Source organism: Fistularia commersonii, chromosome 18 (assembly GCF_037954325.1).
Source record: "Fistularia commersonii isolate RoL2024-O1a breed Wild chromosome 18, RoL_Fcom_v1.0, whole genome shotgun sequence".
Taxonomy (NCBI): domain Eukaryota; kingdom Metazoa; phylum Chordata; class Actinopteri; order Syngnathiformes; family Fistulariidae; genus Fistularia; species Fistularia commersonii.
In genome coordinates this window covers 15,699,687-15,721,706 of record NC_141301.1, presented here as the reverse complement: position 1 = coordinate 15,721,706, position 22,020 = coordinate 15,699,687, and the positions used below count along the sequence as shown (strand labels likewise).

General features: G+C 46.0%; 1 protein-coding gene across 2 annotated transcripts in view; it reads right to left on the bottom strand.

Annotated features, from left to right (window-relative positions):
* Window positions 1-22,020, bottom strand: part of ncam1b (neural cell adhesion molecule 1b) — a 71,687-nt gene that overhangs the window by 10,681 nt on the left and 38,986 nt on the right. The window contains exons 8-15 of one of the 2 annotated variants that reach the window (XM_086165141.1): window positions 19,270-19,412; window positions 17,681-17,704; window positions 10,559-10,588; window positions 6,937-7,087; window positions 5,806-5,993; window positions 5,015-5,111; window positions 2,804-2,974; window positions 2,204-2,332 (exon numbers count right to left, since the gene is read on the bottom strand). In XM_086165141.1, the coding sequence (XP_086021267.1) occupies window positions 2,204-2,332; window positions 2,804-2,974; window positions 5,015-5,111; window positions 5,806-5,993; window positions 6,937-7,087; window positions 10,559-10,588; window positions 17,681-17,704; window positions 19,270-19,412 (933 nt within the window). The remainder of the gene's footprint in view (window positions 1-2,203; window positions 2,333-2,803; window positions 2,975-5,014; window positions 5,112-5,805; window positions 5,994-6,936; window positions 7,088-10,558; window positions 10,589-17,680; window positions 17,705-19,269; window positions 19,413-22,020) is intronic. The other variant, XM_086165143.1, reaches the window with a different exon arrangement.

Here is a 22,020-nt window from a genome sequence, read left to right as displayed (position 1 = left end):
AGCGTGAACATCTGCACGCCGCCTGCGCTCAGACAAAAGGCTTATTTCCATTCCGTCTTAAATGTCCACCACGGATGATCCCGGACCGGTCAGGCCTCGTTTGCGATGAGAGCACAAGCTACGGTCACCGGAGCCCTGATTTACGGCGACGGGCTGATTTATAATGACAGACTGGAATCGTAGTGACATATTCCTCAGGTAGCAGACGCTCGCTGCTATTCAACTGATGCTGATTTAACAGGCTCGGCAATTAAACGGCAACAAGGAGACGGGCCCGGGCCTCATTTATCCTCCGGAGCACACATCTGCATGACGGATTGAAAGGTGCGGGCTTGATGTTTTTCCTTTTTTTTTTTTTTTTTTTTCCACGCGGCTGCTTGTAAGCAATTAATTGGGTGTTTAATTGCGGGAACCCACTTAAAGCCTGCGCTCCCCTTTTAAAAGGTCTGTAAAATAAAGGTCAGTGAAGTGGAGGGAATCATCAGCGCCATGATATAACTGTCACAGGAATGATGGAGGGGGTGTCAAGGGGCACGGGAATAAATAAACACAGAGCATTCAGTCAAAATAATGAGAAAAAAAGACTTTGCATAATGCGACTGGATGTCCGAGGCATTTGTATGGGTAGCGGTAATGTTTCCAGACAGCTAGCGGGGAAATGGTGATTTACGACGACACAAATTAGTCGGCGCCGTTGAGAGTAATCCAACCGCAAACACACACTGTACAAAGAGACGGGGGCCGGGGGGGGGGGACGTGACGCTTTTGAAATGCAAAGATTTAGCTTTGAGTCTTAATTCTGATATCTAAAGCTATTTAATTAGTAAGCTGCAAATTAGATTGGGATTAACCTCCTCAGACCCGAGCTCTTGTTTGGTTTGCATTCTTAATTTCTCTTCGCTACGATTGGCCTTTTTACACTCGACCGGCGGGAATTAAAACCCGCCAATCCGTCTTCCGACACGGTGGAGTCGGCCTGAATTTACCAGGGCGAAAAGGTAACGGAGGACAAACTAGGCGAAAGTTTCCTCTGAACAAAATCCAAATTTGAGTACGCAGAGGACTTACTCCAATTGGAGCTAATCAGCGGAGGTGACAGAGTAATCCCGCGGGGATAACAATAGCAGCCAAAAACCTAATCATGTCTCATCCTGGAAACGGAAAGAAAAACCGCGCCTTCGCTGGAAAAAAGAAAGGAAAATAATATCGGCAATAAGGATCGGTTGTCTGGCCGAACGAGTACCTTTCAACAATTCCTCGTGCGGCGCGTCCGAGAAGCAGGGGTTAAAAGCATTTCATTTGATAATAGCCACATCCGCGGCCGGGACGAGGCGGCGCTGGGCTAAAATAAAAGAGAGGCTGTTCTGAGACGCTGCTCTCAAAGAACACGACACAAATCTCTTCCGTATGTTCCTAAATAGACGACGGCGCTTTCAAGGAACCGACTCATTCGGAGGGTATATTAACCGCACATTTAACGGGCAATTATGCTGATTAAGATCGACGCCTCTGTATTGGTTTGTCTACCTGGGACTGGCAGATCTGATGTCAGAAAAGCTATTATTTATCCTCTTCTGATGTCCCACTTCACCAACACAGCTTAAAGCCATCCCGTGCATAACAGGAACGGTCGGAGGATGAATACGAACACCGATGTTGGAAATACAAAAACATACAGAAGAAATTGGACGTTAATTTAAAACGAATATCCCATAACCGGGACTTGTTTTGACTCACAGGCACCGGAGCGATTGGAAATGGAGATGATATTCTTCATCCGACACACTATTCCCGGCCAACAGGAGGTGCTGAAGCACCGCGCGATGGAGCGCCGCTCATTGCAGACCGGCTCTTCGGTGCACGGAGGACAGGAGTCACGCCGTTTTAAATTCGAGATCGGTTTTCGCAAGCGGGCGTGACGAGCCGCGGCCTGTAAAATTCGGTAAATCACCGAATCTCTAGTCAGGGAGCGTCGCGGGATCAAATGAAGAACCTGTCGGCGTTGGAAAACCGGAGTGCGCGTGCACATCTTTCACATATCGACGGCCCCCGATCGCAAAACCAGGGGCTTTACGGTCTACAAGGTACGACCCTGCGGGCGTCTTAAAAGAAGGGTTCCGTCGCCAAAACGATGAGTTCTCACGGTTTGCTGCGGGGGTTTGTTTCGTGACGGACAAAGTCAGAAGGCGCCGACGGAACTTACGGACTGACTCGGTCTTGAAGAACTCGGCGGGACTGCTCTCCCCTTCGCCCTTCCCGTTGATGGCTGACAGCTTCACTTCGTAGTCGGTCTCGGGCCTCAGCTCTGTTACTGTCAGCTCATTGGCGGCGCCTGTGTTATAATTAGAGGCATTGAAGCACCTGCTGGGAGCGCCTCCATCATGCTGATGAGCGGTAAAGCAAACAAGTCTCCAGGTCCAACGGTACAGGCATAAATTATTTCATCAAGTAAACACTGATCATCTCAATTCTCATTTCAACAATGTTGAAAAACCAGATTAGTCTGTTTGCAGATGGTCTGATAGGTCTCCAAACTCGTGCATAACAGAAACGGGCGGTTCTTTCTCGGGACGAATTTTCGGAAACCGGCCCTACGCGAAGGATTACGTCCGGTGCACGGGATTACTCGACCCGTCTTCGCGCGTGTAATCTGTTGCGCAACGCCGCTCGACAAATTACTATTAAACACAACGTACGCATGCATGATCGCCTCCGTCGCCGACTCTTCTAAAAAAAGACTGATGAAAAATGTATTGCTTTTCTCTTCAACACACTGATTCCTATTTCGCCGCCGCCGCCGTACCCTCTTGGACGTCGTAGACCACGTGCGACCAGCCGCCTTGTCCCCGCGGCCTCCACTCCGCTTTGTACTTCAGGACGGGGACGCCCCCGTTGGACTCGGGCTCCTCGAACCGCATCCGGGCGGTGGTGGGAAAAGGTCTCACCTCGCTGATGAACGGAGATGATGGAACCTCTGCCAAAGGGAGGAAAAGTACGTGCGGTTACAACACAGGGTGGTAAGATTGCAGTACAAAGGCGCTGTCAGACTCCATTGTTCTGAACCACCAACAGATGGATCTCGCGGCTCTTGACAGTCAGAGAATGAATTTAAAATGGTGTCATCTTGGTAGGAAGCCTATGGTTCCAGACACTTGGAGCTCCCTTTCACTGCGCTCGCTGTAAGTGACGCCTGCTCTCGGCGATACCTTGGAATCTGGAAAGAAGGCCGGCGAGAACGTATCCGCGCGTGTTTTGCATTTCAAGGATTGCGTGAGTCGGGTGACGAAAGCAGAAATCTTCGAAATAGTCCCAAAAGTAAAACCCGCTAGGACATTTTGATGAGATTCAAGGTGCTCTCCACACAGTGAGCAGTCATCTCAGCACCGAGATGTTTGGATACAATGTCAAGACGCCGGTTTGGAACTTTTCGTGATTTTATGAGAATTTGTGCAGAAAAGGTCTTAACGGCACTCTACGTTCAACGGGTTTGCTGTAGTGTGAGCGCATTTTCATGATGAAATATTCAAATGAGATCCCTCCTTGTCCACGGTCACCTCGAGAGGAACCTACTTTTTAATTCAGTTCCGACTGTTGCAGGAAATTTGCACGGCTCTCCGGTAGCCGTCTGTACGACAGGTGTACGGTCTGAGCCGCTGGCTAAAATGTTGTAATATGTGAAAATGATTGAGTTACCTCTTGTTACAAAAAAAAAAACCAGGAGAATCATCCGTGTCCGCCAAGGCTTTTTGTCCAGCGGCCAGTCTATTGTTTCAATTGATTGCAAAAGGAGCGCATTGTTTTTTTACGCCACGCTGCGAATGCCAGCGGTGTGATGAGACGCCGAGCATCTGTTTAGCGCTGAGTGCCGAGCACTAAGCATCGGCTCTCCATCCGGAAGGTCGAGAGGTGTTCAACTTTATGAAAAAGGTTAGCGGCCTTTTGCTAGCCAGGCATGGAGACACAGCGGACGGGCGCGTCCGCAACGTACCGGCGCAAAAACATGAATGAAGGCGCTCTCCTGGCTGGAACCGTACTGTACACTTGTTTCTTTGCAAACCCACGCGAAACAAGCGCGCGTTTTATCTTCCTTAGTAATTTGGTCTTGTTTTCTGCAGAAGCAGAAGAACGCAGTCGGCCCTTTTGCACCGCCTGTTTTACTTCTGCAGATATTCAGAATGTGATTAGCTTCTCAGCTTAGAAAAAGCTGGCAGTGCCTCTTAAGCACTCTCAGGCACTCTCTGCCCAGCCTTTTTAGAGGAGCACCTTTTTTTAGCTTGGTAAAAAGCAGTTTGGTCGGCACAGGCACTAATAATAAATATAATAATAATATATTTATGGAGCACTTTCTAAGTGCCGTACAAATGAGAGGAGATAAGAGTAGGACACAAATGAAATAAAAGTCACACATTCATTCATTTATTCCTCCCATCCTGTCGTGAGGGAGGCGGTGGAGCTCCAGGCTTCCAATGAACCTCACGCATGCGTTTGGACTATGGGAGGAACCCCGGGGAACCCGGAGGAACCCCGAGGAACCCCGGGGAACCCCGAGGAACCCCGCGTAGACACGGGGAGAACACGGGAGACTCCACGCTCCAGGAAAGGGATCCAACCAGGGACCTCCTTGCAGCCGTGACCAAACACAATAAAAACTCAACTCCTCTCTACGGGACTCCTATGAAGCAGCAGGTCTTCGGATTTTGCTCTGAAGATCATACGGATCGGGCCTGGCTGAGGTCCGGAGGCAGATGTCTCCAAAGTCTCCTTAATAATGCAGTTAAATTTTCGCAGACCAAAAAGTGGGATGCTTTTTAAGCAGCCGCAGCAAATGAAATTTAAATGACATTGAATTTCCCACTTATTCGTCTGTGTAATTTGACTGATATTCACTGATTTAGGCAACGGGTCTTAGATAATGGTAGAAAAGGTCTTCTTTGGGATATGGAGGCATTAAAAAAACACAGTTGCATTAATCACACGCCACGCCGAGGATATGATTATCACGTTGGTAACTGACCGGCCTGAATCAGGAGGAACTCCTCAGACTTGGTCCCCATCTCGTTGGAGGCGGTGCAGTTGTAGCTCCCAAAGTCATTCTCAGAGGCGGGGGTTATCTGGAGGAGCACGCAGACGGAGCAAATACAAGTTGTGCACTGAAAACACAAAACCGCAGCTTTGCCCCGAGGATGACCGAGCCATCCTGGAGGACTTGGACTAATTGGGAAACCACATTCAGAAACATCCGCGGGTGTTTCGATCAGCACCGACGCAACCATCGATTGTAATGCTTTATTACAAACCGACACGGGCTGAATGCCGTTATTTTACAGTTAAAAATAAAAAACCAAACAGCAAATCTGTGACTTTTTTCTTTTTTCCCTTTGCTAACAGCTTCATTCTTGCTGGGTTGTTTTTTTTTTTTGTCGTTTGGATGCCACCTTTTGTTTGTCCAGTATAGAACCCCATTTATATTTGTTGCCAGCGCCTGTGCTACTGAATTATTCAGAAATTTTCTCCTACAGCGGAGCTGAAAGAAAGCCCTTCACTTCAAGCCCATACTCATGAAAACTTGATGACATAAGGGGTGTGTACACGCGTGTGTGCGTGAGAGTCAAAACTAGTAGTATTTTCTGGAGAAATGCGAGTTCCCGGTTGAGGTTTGCACAGAGGTTGGCTGACAGTTGGGGTCGGGCATTAATTGGCGAGGGATTTTTTTTCGGCTCTCCATAATTAATGTCAGCCAATGCCATACTGGAACAAGGCTGGCCAAGTAAACGCGTGTGTGTGTGTGTGCGTGCATCTAGTTACCTGCAGGTAGCTGGCTGATATTGACCTGAAGACCTTGACATTGGGGGTGTTTGAGTTGGGGAGCTGCAGTCCATCTCTCAACCAAACAATAGCCACGTCACTGGGATGCGCCGTGACCTCGCAGGTGACGTTGACGGCGTTTCCCTCCCAGGTGTACACCGCGACCGAGCCGTGGATCTTTGGGGAATCTACGGGAAAGAGATACTCATCGTAGACGTCACCCCCATTAGCATAACAACCCCCACTTTACGCCTCGTTTCCGCAGATCAACTCTTCCCTTCACACAACAAGCCACCGTAACTTAGACGCTCCCAAAACCCTGGCAGTTATATTTGGAAACTCCCCATCGGTGGTTAAAACTGAAGCCGCCTCTCGGATGAGGGCTGAGACGTGTTCGAGTGAAGAAATTCAAGGCCGGTTGCCACGGCGAGGAGTCACGCGGATGGCTGAGAAGCTCCACAGACGCACCGTAGGCTTCAACATTCAACGCATTTACGTGACGAAATGTCAAGAGTTGTCGGACGCGACGCTGAAGTCCTAACTGGCGTCCGGGCTCCGCCGGGGGGGCCGCCTGCCGCCGGCGCTTCATCCATGACGGGTTCAATGCGGAGGGGAGATTCACCGGTGCATATTAATAAATAAAGGGACTTCATTTCTGATCGCAGTAAATGGCTGTTAATCCAAAATGACATCTTATGCAAAGCAGGACAAACTTAATCGTCCTGCTCCACTTGGTCACAAGTGTCGGGGATGCATTTTAGGAGGCCCAAGAGAAAGGTGGGGTGGTGATACCGCTTCTTTGCGTCCAGGAGGCTCTGGAGTAAGTCCAGACAGATTCGGGGACGCCTGCTTCAGTTCGCCGGTGTTGTCTTAGTGCACGTTCTCCAGCAGAGGCCGCACTAACACTCCGCCTCATGTGCTCAGAGTAGAAACCACAACCGGGCCCGGTCCTTTAGCTTCATACGGGTCCGCTTTTTCCCTCTCTTCCAGTTTTGCTCTCGCTCGGAGAAGCTTTAAATCAAACCGTGTCACGGCGAGTGATCGGGGTCGGTTCCCTCCGTGCGTTAAATTGCGCCATGGTTTCCGAGTAAAGCAGCCGTATGGGGGAAAAAAAAAGATAAAACCACTTACATCGGACCTCCAGATACGCCAGCTGATCATCCTCACCGATGGCGCTGCGTGCTGAGCAGAGATACTGGCCAGCATCGGTATACAAGACATCCTTGAGCGTGAGGGAGGACACGCGAGCGTCACTCCTCACCACCACGTTTCCATCCAGGCTCTAAACGGACGTAGAAATAAAAGCGGTTATGGGAAACGCAAAACCCGGCGTCCACGATCGGTTACGACCTGCGGACACGCCGCGCGTTTACATAACCCAGGTGGAAATCTGCAGAAGTCCGCCACCTGAAAGAAAGCTTGGCGCTAATAAGAAGCAAAGACATGGCTGGAAAAGGCACGCTCTGCTCTGTAAAGATGTGCAAATGTAAGGACAGAGTTGACAGCACAGGGGAGCTCATCGAGAATTAATGAGAGAAGGCACTCGAATGCATCCAGAGCCGTTCGCGCACGGCGCTTAGCAACTTGTGAAATATGCTGATGCGTGATGAGAGACGTCCGAGAATTACCAAACATGCCAGACTCGCACTTTCCCGCTGACCCCACGCAGGCTTTTATGTCATTTGTGTGTCATTTTTTTTTTTCCTCTTCGGGGGGGAATCACTCGTCTTTGTTATTTTTAGTCCTTTCGGTTGACGCGCTCTCCCGAGCCACATAACGCGCCTGGCCCAGATTCGGAGATATAGAGCAAACGTCTGGTCACGTGGACGGTGACACTCGCCTAATGAGATATGTGAATGAATTTCATCTCCAGAGATATCCCGTGTTATTAATGTGATACGGCGACAACGATCGTCGCCCCGCGGGTAAGACGACGTCTTTGTAGATGTGACACCGCAGACTGCCACGGTGTCAGCCGTATTATCTATTCTAATTAGGATGTGTAGGACTGCATTGCAGATTCTACCATCTTTTTGGTTATCTATAGCCGAACACATGCCGAACGCCGCTGCTGTGTCGGATGTTGCCACCGGGGACCGATCTTTTTGGGTACGTTATAAATAAGCGGATTGTACGTTTCAAAATAAAATAATGTCAAATAGGTCTCGGGATTTTTTTGAACTCCGAAACAAAAACAAAGAAAAAGAAAAGAAACAACCGATGCACGGGCCTGAGACTCATCTCGTGGTAGTTGGTGCTTTCTGGTTTTACTTCTATGTTGTTTTCACTTTTTAACCCATTTCTGGGAAAGGCCGTTCAGGAGCACCTCGGCTCGCTTACGGCGTCGATTTCAGCGAGAGCGTCAGAAAGATCACACCCTCATCCGGTTGAATTTATCTGAGAACGCGGTACTTAAAACGTACCCGTAAAAATCGCGAACTTTAATTTATGGATCTGGAGCACATGTTTCTATTAAGCACTACTTTATACAATTAGCATTGGCGTTTAGTGAAATATTCCTTTTACAACGTGAATGACTGGATATCTGAGCATCTCTTTCGGTTGCCTGCGTGGCTTTCATCCAAGCTGCGGGCAAAACAATGGCACAGATGCTTTTACACATATTGAATTAGGAGCCCGTCTATGAAGCCATGTAAGAGAAGCCTGTTTAGTATGTATTCAAATTCAATAGACTAAGCATGTCTGGGGCATTCATTATGCATAGTGGGTAGCAAGACTAGGGAGACACTTACATAACACAATACCCTTTCATTCTGACCTCTGTGCAGAGAGCGTTCTCCCTCGGCCCTTGTTTTACCGCCGCCGGCTCGGGCGCCTCGGCAATGTGCCACGGTGTGTTCACCGGGAGGGGAAAACAAGCCAGTGAGTTTCAATAATGATTCTGGCTTCGCATAAGAATCCCGAGCGTTCTGTTCGGGGGCCGAGGCGTCTCGCCCGCTACGTGAGACCAATGAGATTTATCGGCGGGTGTCAGAAAAATTCACCGGCGGAATGCGACGCGGGGATTTGTTTACGGTTCCGAGCAGACATTATATTTATATGCATACACACATTAGGGGGGCATAAAACACTTTGTATGTCTAGAGCACCCCAGATATGCGAGGAGGAAATACAGTCCAGGGACTGTAAGCCCTTCTAATAAATCATCCCGGACTGACAGCGGAGCTCTGTGACACCTTCCTCAATTTCACCAATTGAGGAGACACAGCGGGAATATCCGAGCATAAAATTGAGAATACCTTAAAGACGTGTCTCGACTGGGCCGGCATATGGCTGGTAATACCCTCCTTTGAATTCGCACTCCCATTTCGTGAAACGAGTCCACGACAGCCGGCGCATCCGCGACAGAAATGCCCGGCATGCTTACAGCTGATAGCGCAAATTCTCCCGTGTCTGCTCCGTAATGAAATATCGTGTACAGACACACGGATTAATTCAGAGTACAGGAGGACTTGAACCCTGCACTTCAGAAAGTCAACATTATGCTTGCCTGGCATATTAATGCAAATCAGATGCGATCTGAAATATGTACCTCCGGATGTAGCTGAAACTGAAAATGCACAAAAAATGTTTCCAGCCATTCCTGCTTCACGGTGTTACGGATAGGTGGGTGCGCTTATTTATCACTGAAATGTTTATGTAACTCTGATGCGCTGGCTCGCCTCGTAGCGCCATCAGCTAATAAATCAAAGAAATGGCTTTCAAAGCGAAACTTCAAATGTTTCGTCTTCGGAAAAGCCAAATAGAATATTTCTAACGCAATTCGCTGAAAACGGGAAGGCAGTACAACTGCGAACGCAGTAAATCACTTTTGGAGAAGTGCTCCTATTTTCTTCGCTCGCGTGTGGCGGCCGGGTTCGTCCCGCCCTCGTACCGGGATCCCCGGCTAGCAGACGCGCTAATAGTCAGCGCCGATCCATTTGCTGGAAGCACACTGTCATTATCAAATCTCGATTGCAATAAAAAAAAATCAAAAAAAAAAAAAAAAACAACTGTCTTAATGCGATGCATTTCCTTCAACTTCGGCATAAATTAGGAAGACTATTTAAAGACCGCGCGGTCTAAAAATACAGACAGCAGAATGCAGAAACCCAAACATTTCATCCTGCAGTTGAAACAGTTGTGCACATCAACAAAGAGAAAGTTCTATTAAGCAAAGTGTGTTGGAGAAAAGCTTATGTGGGCAGCGCTTTATTTTGCCAATTTTTATTTTCACGAATAGTCCATGGCTCAGGATCTCTGCACACTGCAGCTGCGAGGAGATTTTAATATTGCTTCTCACATAAATTATCAGTTGACTGAAAGTCTTGAGGAGAAAAAAAGCAAAAAAAACAAAACATAAAATAAAAAAACGAAAAGAAAAAAGATGTCAGATAACAAATTTGCAGTGAGAGAAACATCTGTGAAATTTATGGTGACCCAAAAAAACAAAACAAACCAAAACATATTTAGATAGAAAATCACGGTGTCATTTGCTGGCAGCCCAAGTTATAGATAAAAGGAAATTAATCTTGAGTTATGAAATGTAAACTGCGTGCAAACACACACACACACACACACACACGCACACACACAGACGGAGAGGTCGGCGACGGCCAACGTTTTCCGAGGGCCGATACTCTTTTGGACAGTTCTGATCACGGATTTCCATCTGCATCCATCCAGAATTGAATTACGCTCCCCTGACATAGAAGATGGATTGGCGTAGGTAAAAGTCATGCATTTAGAATACCTTGTGTTGCTCAGGACGAGTCCATGACGCCTGTAGAGGACAGAGAGAGAGAACAACAAACAAAAGGCAGAGCAGTTCTTAGAAAGCAATCCTCATTTAAGCAAAGCCGGTTTGCTTCGCGTCGCGTTCAAGTGTTTATGAGTCGGGCGCATTTGCTTGAAATCGACGACACCTGAGTCGAATGTATCAGCTCGCTTGGGGGGAAAATAAAAAATAAAAAATCCGCGTTTCTGTAGCGCAGCCACTTCTTGTGTCATCGCAAAGGTTTTTTTTATATCAAAAAAAACAAATAGTTTTAGGATGTCCCTCGTGTGTCTTTTTCAGCGCCGCATATTGGAGCGGCGCTTCAGAGGAGAGGCCCGGCTGGCGTGGCGATAGCACAAATGCTTACAGATAAGAAGGTTATTGGTTTATCGGGAAGAGGTGACTCCATTAAACTGCAACAGCAAAGATATGTCTGCCAGCTGGGTAAAGTAGTTAGGCAATTATTGATTTACAATCCTTTTCTGGGCAGGAGGAGTCCATCGGCTAAAATGTTAATGGAACCCTAAATGCCACTTTCTTCCGCAAAAGTCGGTGACTTACTAACGAGGCATCCATTTTGGTTTCCCTTTTTTAGGCAGCGCTGGTTTGGCTCTGCGTGAGGCCGCGAATCGTTTCAGCCCGCAGGTAGGCTGAGCAGGACGGGTCATTCATTCTCCATTTCGTTGTAATAAAGTTGAAAAAGATCCCACACCGTCATCGGATCTTTAATAACGGTTTAAAACCCGTTATCGATTGCGGCCCCGCGTTGTTTTTTTATTTGTTCCGCACATAATTATTTTGTGAAAAGCTATATATGGATTTCTTACAGCGCGGCTACCGTGGGAGGCGGACTGTCAAAAACGGTCCTCTTACCAGATTTGCAAATCGATAAAATCCACCCTTACCAAAACCGAGATTCAGACTTCTTATCCTGCCGCCTTGTAGTTATTGAGTGAAATAAAATTACATGTTGAGAAGGAGAGAAGTGATTTTGCCGCTCCGCCGACAGTCATGTTTGATGAAATCAAACCCGATGATAACAATCCTCTGGATTGGAATAGACGACATCAATGTCAATTAAAATCACAATGATAGCCAAAAGCCCGATTCCTAATGACAAAAAGCCTTTTCGGGGAGCACGCTTGATGGATTTCACAACACCGAACAGAAAATGGCGATCGTGACAATGGTATGTGATGGCGCACGTGATGAACGTTCACGGGCAAAATGGAAAACCAGCCATTTTGCCAGGTGTTACCGAAAAGCAAAGCAAATTAAAGCGACCTGTTGGAATGATTGTGAGTCAAAACGAGAGACGCAAACTATCAGCGAATTCACGGTTTGGAACAAACATGTCAATACAGGGTTCCTGCAGCCTTTAGATAAAACCCGTCGCTGCCACGGGCTTCTGACGGGAAAACGCGCAACCCCATTTCCTCAGCGGTCGACGACAGTCGGGCGTTGTTTTCCGACACGGCCATACGTCGCCGTAAAACCAAGGTACTATTACGCATGCAGTCATATCTGAAAAATTAATAAGCTCCCGCTCACTCTTCACTCCTTTTGGCAGCTTATAAATCACTAAATCATTAATATGCGTAAGATACATGTATTAACAAAAAGCAATATGCAATCTTATTATGCTCTCCCAAGTGCACATTAATCCAGAGAAGACTGTGGAAATGGCTCCCGCTAAACGGAACATTTGCAAAGAATCCACCGGGATCCAGCTGAGGACCGAGGCTCCCGCTACCATCCCAGAAAAACACTTCAACATAGCTCGACCTTAAAACTGTTCTCAAAAGCAGCATTTCTGATCCCCGCTGTTATGGTAACCATTTCGACCACGACTACAAATAACCGCTGGAGGTTTTGCGTCCGCTTTCCGGTCGAGTATTTGCGTCGCACATTTCGCCGCCACGACTTTACGCTGCAAAGTTTGTCGATTATCATCTTTAAAACCCTCCTTTAAAAAAAACCTTCAAGCTCGGCCGGTAATTAAAGTGACCGCCATGACAGCGCACATACCAGCCACCTCTTTTCTTCAGTGTCGTGTGTTTCAAAACCTCTTCACACACACACACTCGCATTATAGAAGTCTGGTGCGGCACATACACAACACACACACACACACACACAGACACCCACGCTGGAATAAAATAAGTCAATATCGCACCTTTCCCTCGGGACCTGTGTTTTTCAGGTGTTGTTAATAGTTGAGCTTCCTTCCTGACATGTTCAGCTCCGGGATAAAAGAGAAGCGGGCCGAGGCGAGGATAGATGATTTTAAACTTTGTTACGTAATGTTCCTTCTAGTGGATCACTGGGAATTCGATAATGTAATGTTTCTTTTTTTTTTTTTTTTTTTTATGTTTACAGTCATTTTAAAGTAAATAATACTCCCTACTTGCTAACATTTCCATGTTTTTAACCGAACCACATTAAAAAAACAAAAGCGGACTTGTATCCATTCCTCTGAGATAACCTATTATCTGTGACACTGACGAGCCTTTCATGACACAAAAATGAGAAAACCGACAATGTGGACGTGTTCATTTGGCGAGTCGTTTGAAAAGGACGCGACGGGGATTTTATTTTAATAGCCGGAAAGTCCCGTAATGTCACGGCAAAACAGGGCGAGGCAGGTAGGTGCATCATTACAAGAGGCACTTGGTCGTGTGTCAGAGTTCTGCAAAAAAGAAGGGACGAAAAAAAAAAGAAAAAAAAGACAAATGGATGGGCCAAATTAAACAGGGAACCTAATAGTCCGGAACATCGCGGCTTCATCCCGAAGCTTGTCTCCGCGGCTTGTGTATCACCGTCATATCTGTGACAGGTGTTTGTTGAAGACAAAAGGACAATGAACGGCAGCAGATGCAAGCGTGTAAAACAGAAGACGCCGTAACGTAATCAATTCTCCGAGCGAAACGCCGCAGAACAATATCGCCACGGTTCTATTGGGACTTATCATTTTTACCCTCCATTGTTTTTCCCCCCTTCCCCCGGGAGGATTTTCCTCCTCCTCTCTCCTGACGTGATCGGAGCGGAGGGCCGCGTCGAGAAAGGAGACGTACGAACGCAACCAACGCATAAATATACAAAACCCTGGCTGTGTTTTCTGTCTCCCGGCGCCGGTCAGGCGTACCGTCATCAACCTGTGTCATTAACTTCCGTGCTCTTGCCGCGCTGGTCGGCGAGGGCTGCTGTTCTAGCGACTATAACGTTTCCGTGATCCGATCCGGCCAGGATGTTGCTGCATCCATGCGTCCAGTTTCTGTGACCCAATACTGTATACGCTGCTCGCCGCTTAACGTTCATTTTCAAAATGTATTCATGTATCCGGTAATAAAATAAAAACAAATGACTTTTTTGAAGGTTTGAATTAATAATTGTCCGCCTGGATGGTGGCCAGACGTAATGAAACAATGGGCTTTGAGTCGGTTCGATGATAAACGCCGTGTCCGGGAAAAGCACGCGTCCACAATGAACAACCCTGCTTTTCATAATCGCTCCCATTTTACTGCAACTTTCCCCCTGTCCTCTACGGAAACAAACAAAATGGAAAAAAATAAATAAATGAAAGAATAAATAAAAATCCAGATTATGCGTCTCGGAACGGTGCGAATCAAGCAGAATGTTAAATACGTATTAAAATGGGCAAAACACCCATTATGCAGATAATGTACAAAGCATGGGTAAATTCTTCATTTACATTCCTGGCAATTAAATCGCACATTTATCTCGACAAGACTCGCAGGAAATGTAATCAAAGACCTGGACCCGTCTGAATTTGAAAAGAAAACTCCAAATGGGCAAAACTCACAACTGTTCTCCGGTAAATCCAGTGTTTATTCTGCCGTATTTATGTTCACTATCACAGCTTTTTCTATTTTACACTACAGTGAACCTTCTTAAAACATTTCCCTGTGTCTGTTGACAGAGACGTGCAAGCAGGAGTCCCAAAATAATTTTGTCTTGTGTTGACCTTTAAAACACGAGGCTATACAATAAGAATAGATTCAAGCAAAGGCAGACATTAATCATCCGATGCAGAGACTGTGAATCACAAAGGATCACTTGGAAGAGAGAGATTCTCATTGAAAACAATATCCCGAAGTATCCACGGCTGTGCGGGTGAGGCCGGCTCTGCCTCCGGACCGCGGCGGCCCGAAGGAAAGCGGGTCACTTCTTCGGGTTTCTGCACAGGAGGATTTTAAACTGGCACATTTCTGGCCAACCCCGAGACCGACCTTTGCTAAATCCGGTAAATCCTCGCAGTGCGAGCGAGGCAGAGCGGCGTCCCCGGGGACGGCGGCGGTCTGCGGGCTTCTTCCTGGCCTTCCGACTCGCTACTCGCGCAACTTACCGAAGCGGACGAGAACTTAAAGAGACGCTCCGCCGATTTCACTCGTGTTAAAAAAAACAAACGCACCTGGCGGAGCGAGTCGACTCCAGCTCACGAGTTTTCCTTAATCAAGAGCAAAAGAAGCCGTGCGTGGTGACGACCAGAGGAGACGGCGGGGAGTCGGAACAGACCGACAGAAGCCCGTTCATCCGGGACGGAATCACCGCACGGCTCTCTTTGACCGAGAGTTGGAGATGTGAGCCATCTGGTCTGCAGCAGCGGTACCAAACCCCGGGTCCAAAGTATCATTTGGCGCCGGTCCGCAAAGGAAATCGTTTTTCATTCCACCTTTCGGGTCTTATTTTGAAAAACGACCGTTTCCGCCTCGGCCTGACCGCCGCACTTTATACTGTAATTACCCGTAATGGTTGTATTCGCGTTAGATACTGTGAACGGAGAAAAAAAAACGGTCCGAGGGAAACATCGCCGTGCGTAAAACCGGTCCCACAAAACCACAGTAAAGGAGTGCACTACCATGTTGTTTTATGGTTCGCCGTGCGGTCGGCGATTCACCGCTTATCCTTCACACAGCACACAACCATTCCCTCTCATTCAGGCCCACGGAGAATCCAGAGGCTTCGGTTGATCTTCTCATTTTGGACTTTGAGAGGAAACCGGATAACCCGCCACCCATGGAGGCACAGCGAGAAGCGAAGCAGGAACTGCATCCATTACATGTTGTAACATTTCAGAACTTCTCCTTATCCTGCCACTGGATCTGACAACATGAGTTAACCTAATCGTGAAGCGCCGGTTGAGGCAGATGTTAACGGCACCTACGACAAACCCATCCGCTATGCTGCTACTGTTCCTCCTTTGGTCTGAAAAAGAAACAAGAATAAAGTCTGGAAAATGTAGCTCGACGTATCGTGAGAGTGGTATTGATGTGAAAACACAAAGGACTCTCCATCAGCTACGGAGAGACGAGAAAAGCTTCGGTGCTGATGAAGAGTGAAGATGTGGACATTTTGTGCTGCTGCAATATGAAGGTATTCTCTGACCTTGGATTATAACATCCATTTGGAAACTCAGTGTTACGTTTACAGTCTCTTCCTGTCAACTGCATTAATCCCCTATTCTGTCCCAGAACACTAATTTCCCATACGTCTGATTTGTACTCGGAAAAACGGGTATATTATCACGGATCCTGAAAAAAGGAAGAAAAAAAAACGGTCACGTCTCGTGTTGCGGAGGACAATCCTCTCCGGGATTACAGACTTCTTCAGGTCTGAAGAGAAAATGTCTTCGCACTGGATTAATTACAGCACTACACGATATTACAATCAAAAACAGGGTAGAGCATCGACACGAGAGGCGAAGGAAAAACAGAAAACAACGACTCTATTCTCGTTCCTCGGCCCACTCATCTCCACCTCGCATTCGAAATGTGACCCTCACGCTGTATTTTCATACGAAAATGCGGCGATGTAGCGAAAGCTTTTAAAGCTAGCGCCCAGCTAAAATAGTTCACCCGTCAGCGGTGAAAACATGAGGGACAAAACATCATCAAAACGGGAGATGAAAAATTAGCAGCCTCTCCCTCCCCCTTTTTTTATCGCAGATCACCCTCAAAAATCTGCTCTGTTGCGCATTTCTTTTTTTTAAAAAGTCAGAAATTATCCTCCACATCTCCTCTCACCAAACCCAGCGGTGACTCGATAAGGTATCATCTGAATGGAGACGAATTTGAAGAGAAGGATGCAGATCACAAACAGCGCCACAAAAGCCCAGCTGTGCACGCCTCCAGAGCTGACAGACAACAGCGACCTGCAGACTGACGCCGCGCGCCGGATACTGTAGTTGCCTCTTTTTCGATAAAAACAAAAAAAAAGCATCCCTGTGATATTTATTTTCGCACCGTTCAGCCGAAGAGTCAATTTTCACACGTACGGCACAGCTTGCCAAGTAATGCTTTATAACATAAAATGGTGCGAGCGAGGCGCCGGATGCCGAGCCTCCTTGTGACGACTCTCCTTCTCCATTAGGACTTCTTCAGAAAACGGGAGCGGATACAAACGGGACGTCAAAGGAGGCCTATTACGGGAAAACGCCGTTTTTAATGTGGCCTTTGCGCGAGGGAATACGGAAGCCGTGTAAAACTTTGACGACCGCATGCTTTCCAGTTTACGGGGGAGTTACGGCGTGTTCTGCGGCGGCGGCGGCGTGCTCCGCGCAAACACCATTCGCCTGTGCGAGCTTGGAGAACGTATTATCAGAACTCTATCCCGCCGATTCACACCTTTTAACGTCCGCATAGCTCTGCCTCTGACACTCGAGAGGGAAGATCCAGGTACGGCGTCACCTTAGGAGACCTTGGTTTGGCCCTCAGTTTACGGTCATTAGAAGAATGAAAAGTCAATATGAACGACGGCCGGGTTTGAGTCGGGCGACGGGATGGTGTGAAATGCGTTGATGAACGGCGTCTCCTCTTATGATCTTATTAACCAAATACCATCTGATGTCATGATATCGTGGCTCGAATCTGCAGATCGGTGGCGTTTACGCGCGACGCTTGGAGAGAATACGGCGGTTCAATGAACGGGCGGGGCCGTGCGATGGGGCCGTTCTCAGGAAACAGCCAGAAACATTTTAATAAAATGGTGATTCTTTGATTTATGTGGGTGCTTTGTCAAATCTGGAGCCACACTTTGTAGAGTAACCCAGTTCTTTTCTGTGCCAAGTGGATTTCATACCTGGTAGATCCTGTTTAGATGTGCCTGTAGGGGGAAAAAAAAAAGCACTGGGTTTAATGCCCTGCCTCAGCAATTGCTCTATCAGCTACATTATATTTCTCAACATTTTCCCCTCCATTACCCCAACACCGTAGCAGGGCGGTAAAGAACCCAGCTATGTGCATAAGCACACAACCCTGGAATTCATAGCTTTTTGATGGTTCCCATATTGACTAGTTGGGGAGGAATTAGGAGGAGGAAAAAGGTACCCGTCACGAATGTAATGAAAAATAAACAAATAATCTTATTATTGCATATCCAACATCAACTTAATAATGGCAGTTAAAAAAAAAAAATCTATAAATGTTCTTCTACGATAAAATGTTATTTCTAAATATTTCTATCAACAGAAGGAGCACTTAAATGGTAATAGGGAATGAGATTCTAAACACTCGTCTTTTGCAAGTGCTCAATCTAAGAGGACAAAAAAAAAAAAAAAAGAAGCCAAAAACAGACGGCGTTCAATTATTACCGCAAGGTGATTTGAGGCTGTTTGTAACTCGATTTTTCGATCTTCATTTTTTTGACATTCGGGTAATCTCGCGTCCAACCTGATCTTCACAACATATTGCTTTTCTAATTGGATGAGATCCACGGAGTCTCCGATTCCGAGGAAATAATTAGTCGTACGCGGACGATGCTCAGGGTTTTCACCTTCTACATGACAAATAGACGACTTGAATTCAGGTCAGAGATAATTCATTTCTTTTTCTAAAGAAATAAGCGCTTCAGATTTCACCCTGTATCCCTCCCCCTTTTTTGGGCGTGTGTTTTTAATTTCCCACCAGGCCAGGGAAGTGATATTTTAGTTTTTGGCGAGTTTGCCGGTAATATCTGGGCAGACGGCTCTTCCTCAACATTTCGGGATCGGTCTCTTTTCGATACAATCTCTTTAATGTCTCGGAAAAATCTTCCATTCGCATTAAAAGGGGGAAACGAAAACATAAAAAAAACAGACTTGGCGGTATTATTCCGAGCCATCGCAATACCGCATCGGCAGGTTGCGCCGACAGTCGACAGGGAAAAGGTATTTCTTTTTAAAGCGGTGGGCAGAGAAATGAACCGGCTGTGTGAACAGCGGCTGAAAATCTGGAAATACAGCGGAGTGCGTCGGTTCCCGTAGTAGATTTGCATAAAGAGAAGACCGAGCTGCCGGCCTTGGCGGTGGGTGGCCTGCCTTCCTCGAGTGCCCTCTTGCTGAGTTTACTATTAGGAAACTTAGTGCTGATTGTTTCGCAGGTTTCCACCAGAGCCGGCGCTGTTATTTTTATTTTCATTTTAGTTTCTACCCAGTAATTTTCTGCAACCAATTTTTTTTTTTTTTTTTTTTATCCTGTGTCAAACCTCTTCTTAGCACAGGTAAAATTAGATTCGGTGGGTAGAATGCAAATGAGGCCGTTACTCCTTATAAACACTTGACTACTTTTCTGTCAGGTAAAAAAAAAAATCCACTACGGCTGCCCTTTATGATCAAAACACAGTTCCATGGATTTGGATTTTAAGCCACTATGATCACAGATGGAGCCACGATCTTACTGAATATATTTTACCTGCTCTCCTTCCGTGAAAACATGGTCTCTGTGGCTCCAGCTGATGGAGGGAGTTGGATCTCCGGAAGCCTCGCACGTCAGAGTTACCTGCTCCTCCATCTCAGAGATGCTTTGGTTTACGATGTAGGTAATTTTGGGCTTGACTGCGAAAAATAAGCACAAAGTAATAACCGCTGTGGCAGCGTGACAGGAAAGCTAGCGGTTCCGGTCGTCCCGACGGCGCGGACGATAAACGAGCTCCTCGGTGAATACGGTAGGAGGTGAGACGGTGAGTCAAACGGCAAAACTGGGATGGAGCTCTTTTGATAAACAAACAAATGAGGAAAAAATAGGATCCAGATTATACTTGTGTTACCAGTCATTTTACCGGGATGAAACAACCCGTCTGCATTCTGTACAAACTAAAGGCTGTACACGAATTCAAATGCAAACACTGGGATTTTTAAAGGGATTAAAAAAAAAAAAAAAAAAAACACTCCAAAAGCAAAATATGCACAGCTCTAATTAAACTCCAATGCAAGCATACATCTTGGGAGACAGACAGTTTAGATGCACAGATGGCGAACTGGTGAAGTGACACCGGATTGTAAAATAACGCCTTTTATACACTTAATGTTACCTTGCATTATATGTTTAATGCGGGTCTACTCCCTCATAAATCTCCCAGCCTCCAGTGACCTATGCACCGTGCTTGCAGTGAAGCAGAACTGCCTTCGGTGTGGGATTAGAAAGTCACTGCTCCCACACCGGCTAATTCCCTGCCGCAAAATAAGTGGTGATTCACCGAATTCCCTTCTTTTGCTGTATGTTGCGAACGACACCAAAAGCATGTAAGATTTACTGTCAAATTAAAAGAAAACCCGCATTCAAACCACAGCGGGGCGTCACAAGTGCGATAACATAGGACACACACACAGACATGCACACACACATACACACACACACACTCCACTCGTTCACTGATGCTGCAGCGGTGTTGTTTTATTGTTTGCTTTGCCGTGCCGTGTCTTGGTTGAAACGGTTGACAAAGAGCAACTGGGGCGCTGTTTGGAAACAATTTTGATCAGAGAAAAATAAAGAGAAATTAGAGGCGAAGACGCCGAGAGTTTCACAGACAACGTAGAACCTATGTGTTCCAGAAAAACAAAACAGGCCTAATTTGTTAGGAAATTTAACCTGACAAAAGGGATTCGACAAGTTAGCTCGGGTTAGTCGATGTTTAAATTGCATCATTTCTAAGCTCGGTGGAATACAAGATGTTTTGGTATGCAATTCTTCAGTATCTGGGAAGTGACAACACTATAGTTGGAGATTATGGAGAAGAAATGTGAAACTATGAGAACGGCTATGAATTCTCTTGATTTCCTATTTCAAGGAGCGTTAGAAGTCCTCATCAAGAGCCGACTGATTCCAACCGTGTGTTTTACAAATGTCAAGTTCATTTTCATGTTGCGATACATATGCTATTTCTATCCAGAGATTTTTTTTTTATGTTCACTAGTAGTCAATTTATACAATTATACGTTATATGCGTTATCATTTTTCTTTGCTCTTGTCATCTCTAAGAATTTATGGACCACTTGGAAACATTTCGATATCATACATAATGTCATGGAGCAGCTTTGCGGTTGTAGGTTTGTGTTTCCAGTCGTGATGAGGTGTGCACTTGCATGGCGACCGGCACCGCCAGCCATTAACCCTGTCGAGCTGCATTTTGTAAAAAACGTCCAAAATGTAATAATTTTTTCATTTCATTTTGTAATAAAGCCGCATTTTGTAATAAACTGCCGCATTTTGTAATAAACTGCCCCGACGCATTTTGTAATAAATTTTGCCGCTTTATGTAATAAGTTATTACATTTTGAGAAGATTATTACAAAATGCACTTGCAACTTTTTTATTCTCTAGGAAATGTAATAACATGGAATTTATAGAATATTCTCTGTTAATGCAACCTTTGAATAGTGTACTGATAGTAATTGCTAAGTACTGCTACTAGGCTAATACAGTGATACTAATAATAGGCCTAGCTTTTACAAATACTTTTAAGTAAAATAAAATACAATTAACAAACTTATGCTTTAGAATTGTTATTACATAATGCACCATATTATTACATTTCTTGCAAGTGCATTTTGTAATAATCTTCTCAATATGTAATAACTTATTACGTAATGCAGCAAAATTTATAACAAAATGCGTCGGGGCAGTTTATTACAAAATGCGGCTTTATTACAAAATGAAAAGAAAAAGTTATTACATTTTGGACGTTTATTACAAAATGCACTGTTATTACAAAATGCGGCTCAACAAACCCTCATAATGTGACCACGTTTCCGTCGAAAACGTACTATTATCCTTCCTTCCAAAAGGCGTGGTCTGCAGCGCTGACGCCGCGCTGGTAATAAAATGGGCTATTGACCAACAGCCAACGGGCCCGCAGTGAACGGAGCTGTATTTGCCTGCTTTTTAAAAACGTCAATATTCAGACAGTGACACGCACCTACATGAGAGTAAGAGCGCGCAAACGAGATAGCGCAGGTGTGCGCAGTTGAATTTATAAATACAAAACACCCAAAACTATCACAGTGTGAACAATAATTATTGTGTACATCATGGGAGGTTCCCCTCAGGGGGCTTTCGTGCATTCTTGTAAACGGTCCGCTCGCACACGTCTGTCGGTTAACGGAATAAACAAATATGCAATGCATATTTATGAACTACCTGCAGCGAATCCCCCCGTTGCAGAAA